The sequence below is a fragment of the Phyllostomus discolor genome, chromosome 2 (assembly GCF_004126475.2).
Source record: "Phyllostomus discolor isolate MPI-MPIP mPhyDis1 chromosome 2, mPhyDis1.pri.v3, whole genome shotgun sequence".
NCBI classification, from domain to species: Eukaryota; Metazoa; Chordata; class Mammalia; order Chiroptera; family Phyllostomidae; genus Phyllostomus; species Phyllostomus discolor.
In genome coordinates this window covers 99,047,889-99,058,050 of record NC_040904.2, presented here as the reverse complement: position 1 = coordinate 99,058,050, position 10,162 = coordinate 99,047,889, and the positions used below count along the sequence as shown (strand labels likewise).

At 45.2% G+C, this 10,162-nt stretch overlaps 1 protein-coding gene across 3 annotated transcripts; it reads right to left on the bottom strand.

Moving 5' to 3' along the window:
• Window positions 1-381: 381 nt before the first annotated feature.
• On the bottom strand, window positions 382-7,434 carry ADPRH (ADP-ribosylarginine hydrolase). Of its 3 annotated transcripts, none has more exons than XM_036018135.1 (4): window positions 7,069-7,434; window positions 4,680-5,005; window positions 2,312-2,672; window positions 382-1,029 (listed from the first exon to the last, which is right to left on the bottom strand). In XM_036018135.1, the coding sequence occupies exons 2-4, from the start codon at window positions 4,990-4,992 to the stop codon at window positions 615-617; spliced, it is 1,089 nt and encodes a 362-aa protein (XP_035874028.1). In that variant the 5' UTR covers window positions 4,993-5,005; window positions 7,069-7,434; the 3' UTR covers window positions 382-614. The 3 variants fall into 3 exon arrangements, with proteins under 3 accessions (XP_035874028.1, XP_035874027.1, XP_028360390.1); XM_036018134.1 differs by lacking the exon at window positions 7,069-7,434 and adding an exon at window positions 6,154-6,944; XM_028504589.2 differs by lacking the exon at window positions 7,069-7,434 and adding an exon at window positions 6,139-6,941.
• Window positions 7,435-10,162: the final 2,728 nt, after the last annotated feature.

Genomic DNA, 10,162 nt, shown 5'->3' with positions numbered 1-10,162 from the left:
GATACTATGCAGCAGAAAGAAAGAAGGAGCCCCTACTATTTGTGACAACATGGATGGAACTAGAGAGCATTATGCCAAGTGAAGTAAGACAGGCAGTGAGAGATGAATACCATATGCTCTCTCTTTTAAGTGGAACCTAATCAACAAAACAAACAAGCAAGCAAAATATAATCAGACACATGGAAATAAAAAACAGACAGTAAGCAGAGGGGCAGAGGGAGGAAAATAACAGGGGAAAGAAGGGAAAGGGTTGTTAAGGAACATGTATAAATAACCCACGGACAAAGCCAAAGGGGGGTAGGATCGAGGGTGGGAGGTGGGGGTGGGTGGAGTGGGGGAAAGTGGTGGTGGGAAATGGAGACCACTGTATTCAAACAATAAAAATGATAAAAAGTAAAATAAAATAAAAAATAAAAACTATCTTTTGTTTGCAAAAAACAAGTAACATGTTTTGCTAAGTAGATTTTATGAAAGTCATTAGTTCATAAAGAAAAAATTTATGAATAAATTGAAAAAAAAAACAAAGACTCTTGACTTTGGAAAAAATGAAAAGAAACTGAGCGGCAAAGGAACAATACAGAAAAGAAACCACCAGAAACGAACATCTTATTTCCCTAAAGGGCAAGCACAGTATCTTCCTTTGACCCAAGAGAATGTAAAGCCCTAGCTATTTCTTCCAGCCGTTTTCTGTATTCTAGTTTTTCATAGTTGGAGGGACTTACTCCTGTAAAACCATACATAACTCCCCACCAGCAGCCAGCAATGGCAGCCGTGGAATCACTGTCTCCACCATGGAAAAAGGCTCGGTGGGCAAGTTCCTTCCAGGAATCTCCCGCAGCCAGGACGGCATCGTAGGCAATCATGGGGGCATCGTGTCCACTGCTGCCGCCCCAGCCAGAGTAGCTCACCGAGGTGTAGAACTGATCCCTCTCCTTCACATCATAAGGCTTGGGGAAGGTAGGGGTGGATTTGCCATCCAAAATCCCTCTGAATTTTAGGTACTTTTCCCATTGGTCTTGGAAATAGGACCTGTAGGAAGAAAAAAAAAACTACAATCAATTGAAAAAATAAAGTTGATAACCATAAGGGAAGGTACTAGATAGATGTGTGAATAGGGAAAATTCCAAGATGACTTCAATCTCTTGCATTAAGTCAAAAATGATGTAAAAATCAAAATCAACTCTAAGTAACAGTGATTCAATACGTTTTTGCTAAGGATAGATAGAAACAAGGCACTGATACCTGTTGCTAAATTAAAAAGACACATCGCAAGTTAAAGGTGAGAAGTAAAGGTCTGGTTTTCCTGAGTTGAGAATGGCATTAAGTATCACCTTTCAAGGGAGAAACTTTATTTATTTAGTCTGTTCTTATACATTTTTCTTTTTAAAAATAATTGATTTTAATGATGCCTCTGTCATTTATTTATTCCTAGAGAGAGGGGACAGGAGAGAGAAAGGGAGGGAGGGAAACGCTTATGTGACAGAGAAACATGGAGCCATTAATGGCCTCTCGCATACCCCCAACTGAGACTGGCCCACAGCCCAGGCCCTGAGAGGGGATTGAACAGGCAACATTTCGGTTCTCAGTCTGGCACTCAATCCACTGAGCTACACCAGCCAGGACTATATTTTATTTTCTTAATAAAAACTGTATATGTTGAAGGTGTACAACATAATGATTTGATATAGATAGATAGGGTGAAATAATTACAGTCAAACTAATTAATATATCATCACCTTATAGAGGGTTTTTTTTTTTCCAAAAGAGAACTTTGAAATATCATGACCATGTGTGATTTCAGGAGAAAGCCTCTAGACCTTTTTATTCCAAGAAAGGCAATGTGCAGTAAACTCAGAAAAAGGGAAAGATGTGGTTTTTCCACCTACTAATTAGCTAGTAGAAAACCTATTTCTCAGGCATTCTAGGCAAGGATTTCAAAATATTGTGTGTCAAGACAACACTGAAAAACAAGTTCCAGGAGATAAACAGGAAAGTTCATCTTGGTATAGGTTAGCCATAAAAACTGTAGAAAGTTGGAATACAGAACAGGATCCCTACATATGGGGGAAGCACCACCGCAGTTGCACTACTCACTGAGGTCTTCACTCGGCTGCCTGATGGCAACCACTGCTAGAATTGAATTTGAAATCCTTAGCAGGTGCAGGGAGGGGCTGGATGGCATGGATGACAAAACTGGATAAAGAGAACCATGACGGCTGCTATGATCTAGGAATTCTAGGCATGCACAGGCCAGCATGTGAGCACACAAAATCAACTATTTCCTAGCTGGAGCATGCACCTACAAACTTACCAGTGTTGAAGATTCTGCTCCACAAAGTAGCCTGATTGGACAATGTACTTTTTAGCTTCTGGTAGCACCTCCATCAGTCCTTTTCCCCATTGCTGGGGAGGCTTGCCATTCACAGCATAGGCTGTAAAAAGAGCAGACACAAGGGCTCCCAGGTAGCCAGTGGGATGGTGGTGGGTCATTCGGCCACTCTCGATGCTCACCTGGATCAGTGTGTCCAACTGGCTGAGGTGAGGGAACCTAAGACCAATGCACATGGCTCGCATGGCAGCCCCGCAGCCTCCCTCATGATTGTTAAAGGGAATCCTCCAGCCATTGGCTTGGTCTGGCTTCAGCTGCATGGCATTCTGCACCGAAGTACCACCTGGGGAAGAGCCAAGTTGGGCATAGGGTCAGTGTGACAGAAGAAGAGGCTGCAGCAGGAAGGAAGAACCAAGTTCTGTTTTCAAGTTTCTTCAATGGAAAGGGAAAGCCAAAAAAATATGATGACAAATGCCTCAAATTCCCAACTCCAAGCCAATACTGTGCCTTACTTTATATATAACTCTTAGCATGGTAAGAGTTATTACTGAGACATCACAATGAATGAATAAGCTAAGGCTCAGAGCTTAAGAACCTTCTCAAAATCACATAATCACCTTATTAGTGGCCCCATCAAAACCATCATGCTCCAAGCCCAAGCCATTAAATAACCCAATGAGAACCTCATAACTGGAATTCCCAAATGTCAGAAAGAGGACACAGTTCTAGAGTGAAGAGTGCTAGGCTCGGAGACGGAGCAACGGGTTCAGAGCTATAACTTGCCCTTGGTCCCCCCAACCCCATGTGAGAATGGTATAATCAGGCTTCTCCCATTGGCCTATCCTGCTAGGAACTGTGAATGCACACCTGCACCAAGCAGTGGTAGTAACATACCATGGGGTGTGGTATTATTGTTCCCTATGGTCAGTCTATTCACAACAAGGCCATGGAAGGCATAAGTGAACAAAGGAAATTTTCCACTTGTCAAACTGATGACATATCAGATATGGAGAAAGAATGAACAGACCAACTTCTAAGGCCAATCTTTGGGGTCACCAGAGACCCTGGGTGTCTGGGGGGGGGCAGTTTTCATCAGGAGGTGCTTTTCATCAGCTCATAAGCTGAATTATGTCCCCTAAAATTCCTATGTTGAAGCCCTAACTCCTAAGTATCTCAGAATGTGACTGTATTTAAAGATTGGGCCTTTAAAGAGGTGATGGAGTTAAAATGAGAATGTTGGAGTGGGTCCTAAAGCAGTCTGACCGGTATCCTTAAAAGAAGAAACTTGGACACACAAAGAGACACCAGGGATGTGCACTGTGAGAGGACACAGATAGAAGGAGGCCATCTACAAGCCAAAGAGAAAGGCTTCAGGAGAAACCAAACCTGTCGACACCTTAATCTCAGACTTCTAGCCCCCTAGACAGTGAGAAAATAAATGTTCATCAAGCCACCAATCTGTGGCATTTTGTTCTGGCAGCTCAACTGCCAGAGGAGGAGAGGCAGGTGAGACGGGCTAGGAAAGAGGTGATTCAAATCACCCGGTTGTCCAAGTGGCTGTAACCATTTTCCAAAGTGGACAAGAACCACTGTGAGCATACCTGGGACAGAAAAGAGGTCTGTACAAGACACTTTCTGTTCTTCTTGAAAATGAAAAAAAATGTTTTCTTTATACTAATTCATTACAGAAAACTTAGAAAATACAAATAAGCAAAAAGAAATAAGAAAATACAAATACTCCCTTTACCTAGATATAAATATGAACATCTTTGTGTATATTCTTCCAGGCTTGTCCCAACAGATATCCATGCATCCTTTATAACAGTGAATTCACAAGATACATCCTGTCTTGCAACCCACTTATCTTTCACTCAATATGTAGTATCTTTCTATATCAGTAAATATTTATCTATACAGTTTTAAGTGGCTAACAATTATCACCACAATTGAATAAATTATGGGACATTTAGGTTGTTCCTATTTTTATCACAACTATAAAAACTACTGTCCCCTTGATATGTAAATCTCAATCATTACTTTTTTATCCTCACCCAAGAACATTTTTCGTTGCTTTTTAGAGAAAGCGGGGGAGGGAGAAAAGAAAAGGGAAACATCAATGGGAGAGAGAAACATCGATTGGTTAGCTTCCATACACACCCGTGCCACACATGCCCAGAACAGGAACTGTGTGCATTTGGATCAGGGACTGAACTGGGAACCTAGGTACGTGCGCTGACTGGGAATCGAACGCACAACCCTTCGGTTATGGAGCGACGCTCCAACCAGCTGAGGTATCAGTGAACCCTGTTTTATTCTCCACTTGTGCAGAACCTCCACTGGCTGTCCTCACCTGGTGCCCGGCCATCCATGTCTTCCATGCAGTCTTGGTAATGCTTAGCAAGAAGGGAATACAGTCGATCAAACTCTGAGACTTTTCCAGCTTCCACAAGAGCTTCTGCTGTAGCCAGGTGCATCACCGTGTCATCACTGACCCTCCACCTCTCCACATCTATGGCATCCAAGCCACCAAGCTGGGCCAGCTGCTGGTGAATCTTCTCCCCACTGCGGAGGAACTCCCACTTCCCGTTGAAGTATCCCAAGGCATCTCCAGTTGCACTCAGCACCATGGCAGCCACATACCTCTCAATTAGTCCCCCACACATGATGAGGCTGTCTCTGGGGGGAAATTAAGACACACAGAGGATGAGGAGAAAGAAGAATCAGGAAAAAAATAGCTTTGTCTACATTTTATTGAGCACTCACTATTTGTAAGCACTGTATTAAGTGCACCTCATTTAATCTTCACAACTGTTCTACAAGGCATGTATTAGTAGGCCCATTTTACGAATGAATGAAATAAGGGTTACAGAGATAATTCAGTTTCAGAAATGCTAAGTGACTTGTCTTAGGTCACAGAGCTAAGAGGCATAGCTAAGAGTCCATCTGACTTCAAAGTCCACAATTTTAACTACCACTTCATCTTTGCCTCTCTGCAAGTGATAAGCCCATTACATTCTACAAGTCCAACCAAGCTTATCATTTTCTTTTTAGTTGGGATTTGGCCTTGGAAGTGCATCCCTCCTTAACTTAAATAGTACTTTCCGTTACAATGCACAGTTCACAAGGCACCAGCACATTCTCTGTCTCATTACATTCTCTGTCTCATTACTAGGATGCAGTTCACAGATAAGAAAACTGGGGCCCAGAGAGGGTAAATTCACACAACCAGTGAGCGGAGGTTCTGGGACCAGAATCTTCTGCTTTCAGGCCACTCACCCCAGCACAAACCTACTCACTGGGGCAACCCCTTTGTGCCACAGCCTCTACATCTCTAAAATGGTGATAAAAAATATCCTTGTAGTAACAGTGTCCTGGGTTTGTCATGAGGAGTAAATACATTAATTTCTGTGAAGCACTATTTTTATTACTTATACACAACCAGGGGAAAGACTTTCTATTTATGAACCAGAATACCTTGTCCTAACAACCTTCCTTTCAACAGCAATATTTAAATTTTGTTTTTCTTCTAAATGATTAACTTCTAGAGGCCTAGGATCTCAGCTGATATAACCTCCATAAATCTAATTCTGGCAAAGTGCTGGTTTTCCTGCAGGTGCACTTCCAGTTCTCCACTGTACCCTATTGCCTGTAGTACGCAAGTTCAAAGCCCTCCTGTCTGCCCCTACTGGACCCAACCCCTCCACTTGCATAGGCCAGCTAAACACCTTTAACAACCAGTAGACTAGCACATTGTCGCCTCAGCTCAAGCTCTTTCCACATCCGAGATGCCAATCCTCCCTCCCACGTGCCTGAACTCGAATGACTCAGGGTTTAGAGTTCAAGTCCTCAGGCTTCCAGCAGCCCTTCCCCAGCTGCACTGCTTTGGTCTGGGAATGCAGGCTGGTAAGCACCTGAAAAAGAATAATTGAAGATTGAGCATGCCAATACTGATCCCGCTGAATTGCTTAGCTCACAAAGGATATTTGTAAAAGATTATTTATGTGCTTTATTACTTAGAGATGACACCTAGGAACTGGAGTTCTGGGCTACTAGACCTGACTCTGCCAAGAATCTCAGTTGTGTGATTGTGGACAAGCCACCCACCCTGGACCTCGATTTTCTGAACTTTTAATTGGAGACTGGGGGAGGAAGGGGCTTACACGTCCTGTGCTAAGCGGTTCAGAGGACCAACTTTTAGTCCCTCTGTACCCCCTCTCCCAATGTCCTCAGTTTCCTTTCTGTAATTCCTTCTGGCTCCACGAGTATTTGTTTTGTGAGTCGCAGGCAGGGGACAATGACCATCTCTTTCTGTTGGAAAATCCTTTTAACTTTCATACATAATGCTCTAGCGTCTCACTTTCAGAACAGTGTTATACCTTAAACTCCTCTGAACTTTTACAGTTTACATTTTCGCCCCGACCTATAAATTCAAAACTAAGGCTGGTCAGTCCCTTCCCGGCAGACTTCTGCTTCTACACCGAGGGGTGTGGGGGACGCGCCCATCAGAGGAGGGGTGTGGGCGGGGGGCATCCAGTCACCGCTAGGGAGGAGAGAGCGCAGGGGACGCAGTGCTGGGGTGCACCTGGTCCCTGGGGAGGTGGGGAAAATGTGCACCAGGGGCTAGGGCGAGGAAGAGTGAGGGAGGGGAAGGAGAGCGGGCGGGACCCGGTCACTGCCGGGAAAGGAGAGCCGGGGGGAGGGCAGGCAGGCGAAAGGGGAGAGCACAGGCGGGGGAGTACCTGGAGGCAGGGGACTGGGGCGCAGGGACACGGCGGGTCAGGCACGGGGAGTTCGTAGTGCGGGAAGATCTCTGGTCGCATCCGGCAGTGGTGCACTCAGGCCGGACTCGGCAGGAACCAGCTCTGCGGGACAGGGGTGGAGCTGTGTCACCAGGCCTGGGGACCCCGCCCAGTTTCAACGGACCTTGAAAGGGTGTCCTGTGCCTTCCGCTAGGCCAACTTCGAATTCGGCGGAACTGGGGGTTTCAAAAGCGGCTTTCTGGCACTGCAGCGGCCCTCTGTGCCCGAGCTGGGGCGACGGGGCCTGCATCATCGCCAGTTGCTCCCAGGAGGGCGCGGAGAAGCGACTCTGGGAACCTGGCTGTCTCTGTCAGTGATTCACGTGGGCTCCAAGCACATACATCGGTTTTTCTCCACACCTAGCTATGTGGGCAAATACTCGGTCTTTTTCACCTTTCTGGACTCATTGTCTACAAAAGAGGACAATAATAGTACTTCTTAGTGTGGTTGTTAAGATTAATTTTAACTCTTGTCATTTATTTGGCAGCAGAATATTAGTTTTTCATCCTGCTAGTAAATAAAAGCAAAGAAAAAGTACTTTTTCTGAATAAATTAAAAGTAAGAGTACTTTTGTCTGAATAAATTAATACTGTCATTTTAAAAAAGAATAGAGTCAACATTATGTGTTCAGCAAAAGGCTCTGGCTACAAGAAAGAACAAAAAGCATTTATATGAGCAAAAGGAGAGAGACAGGGACCAAGGAGTCCCTGTCCTCCGTAATGATCAAAGAAAGGCAGGTGTTATCAAGGCAAAAACTTTCTGGCTAGGCCAGCCAGGGTTGGTTAGTTCTAATATGCAAATGAGGGGGGCCAAAATTCCAAAGAGGTTAAGACCTTACAGGCCCATCTAACAGTTGTTCCAGGATGTTTATGGCTCAGCCTTGAGATAAGTTTTGAGCAACTCAGCAATTTTTTTCCATTGTATTTTTTCCATTATCATTAATACTCTATATACCTATCCAAAAATTTGATTTGATATGCCTATTCTTTCTGGCTGTAATAACCCAGATTTGGTCTGAGAGTTTGTTTGCTTTTTTAATTGAGATACAATTTAAATGCAATGAAATGCACTCACTTGATGTGCTGTTCAGTGAGTTTTGATAATGTCACTTGGAGGTCAACTGGGCAGCGAAAGGGGAAGCATTAGCTTCCAGCCCCATTCGATCAAGAGTAGCCCCACAGGCATTAAATCCCCCCATATTTCCAGGCTACCCAGGCTTGAGTGCACAACTTCCAAGGGTATAGCCCATGCCCAGACAAGAAGAAGTCTCCTGCCTTTGCTCCAGCCAACAGCAGACAGAAAAGTGCAGGCCCAGGCAAGGTGCTGTCAGGTTCTGCGTGAACAAAACAGGTCAGTTGGATCAGCATGGGTCAGCTATTCACCCACAGAATACTCCAGAATTTTACAAAAAAGGCACAGTATTAGCAAGCTGGCTGAAAGTGGGGTGGGGGGGACTAAATTTTCCTTACCGACTTCTTGGTTCTATCCTTATGCTCCCCTGAGGGGCACTCAACCATGGTTAGGGATACACTGCCCAACGTGGCTGCCAGGAGCCCACTGTGTGCCAGTTGTGGAATGGAGAGGTGGGAGTGCGCAATCAAGACTTGCCTTGCAGACTTCCAGCCAAGATGGAGGCATAGGTGGATACACTGTGCCTCCTCACACAACCAAGATAGGGACAACAATAATTTAGAAACAGAATAACAACCAGAACTGAAAGAAAATTGATCTGAACGGAAGTCGGATAACCAAGAAGTTAAAATAGACCCATTCATCCAGACCGGTAGGAGGGGCGGAGACGAGCAGCAGGGCTCGGAGAGCAGAAAGTGTTGGGACTGGGCCTGTAAGGCATCTGGGGTGCACAAGACTGCAGCGGGTGGACGCTGAGCGCATAAGCAGCAGTTGGCAGACCCTGGCCGAGGGGTGGCAACTGGCAGACCCAGCAAGAAGGTGATTGTGAAGCAAGGTACTGCAAGCAACCCAGGATCCCAGTGCTGGGAAATAGAGCCTTGGGGCACTGATTGAAAACACCTGTGGGGGTTGAGGCGCAGGGAGAGATTCCCAGCCTCACAGGAGAGGTCCTTGGAAAGTCCCACAGCGTGCACAAGCCCACCCACATGGGAATTGGCACCAGAGGGGACCAGTTTGCTCAGGGGAAGCAGCGGAAGGGACTGAGGTCCAATGGAGAGCGGAGCAAGCACCATTGTTCCCTCTCACACCCTGCCCCCACATACAACGTTGCAACCCAACAACAGGAATGCCCTACCCTGGTGAATACCTAAAGCTTCGCCCCTCATACGTAACAGGCACGACCAGACCAAGGTGGGGGGGGGGGGGCAGGGGAAGATGGCTCAAACAAAATTAAAAGCCTCAGAATTAGTATTTTTAAGCAACCAAGTGATAGCCAGCCTATCAGATGCACAGTTCAAAGCACTGGTGATCAGGATGCTCACAGAACTGGTTGATTTTGGTCATAAATTAGATGAAAAAATGAAGGCTATGCTAAGTGAAATGAAGGAAAATGTGCGGGGAACCAATAGTGATGGAATGAAAGCTGGGTCTCACATCAATGGAGTGGACCAGAAGGAAGAAAAAACATACAACCAGAAAACAATGAAGAAACAAGAATTTAAAAAAAATGAGGAGAGGCTTAGAAACCTCCAGGACATCTTGAAACGTTCCAACATCTGAATTATTGGGGTACCAGAAGGAGAAGAGGAAGAGCAACGAGAGGAAAATCTATTTGAACAAATAATAAAGGAGAACTTCCCCAATCTGGCAAAGGAAATAGACTGCCAGGAAGTCCAGGAAGCTCAGAGAGTCCCAAAGAAGTTGGACCCAAGGAGGAACACACCAAGGCACATCATAATTACATTAGCCAAGATGAAAATGAAGGAGAGAATCCTAGAAGCAGCAAGAGATAAGGGGACAGTCACCTACAAAGGAGTTCCCCTCAGACTGTCAGCTGATTTCTCAAAAGAGACCTTACAGGCAAGGAGCTGGAAGGAAGTATTCCAAGTCATGAAAGGCAAGG

What these genes read in the sequence shown, in the direction of transcription:
- ADPRH (XM_036018135.1), bottom strand. Translation starts at nt 4,992, where the DNA reads ATGTGTGGGGGACTAATTGAGAGGTATGTGGCTGCCATGGTGCTGAGT. An exon ending in CATGGATGGCCGGGCACCAG is followed by an intron (nt 2,673 to 4,679) that starts GTGAGGACAGCC and finishes GCTCTTCCCCAG; the next exon opens with GTGGTACTTCGGTGCAGAAT. An exon ending in GAGCAGAATCTTCAACACTG is followed by an intron (nt 1,030 to 2,311) that starts GTAAGTTTGTAG and finishes TTCTTCCTACAG; the next exon opens with GTCCTATTTCCAAGACCAAT.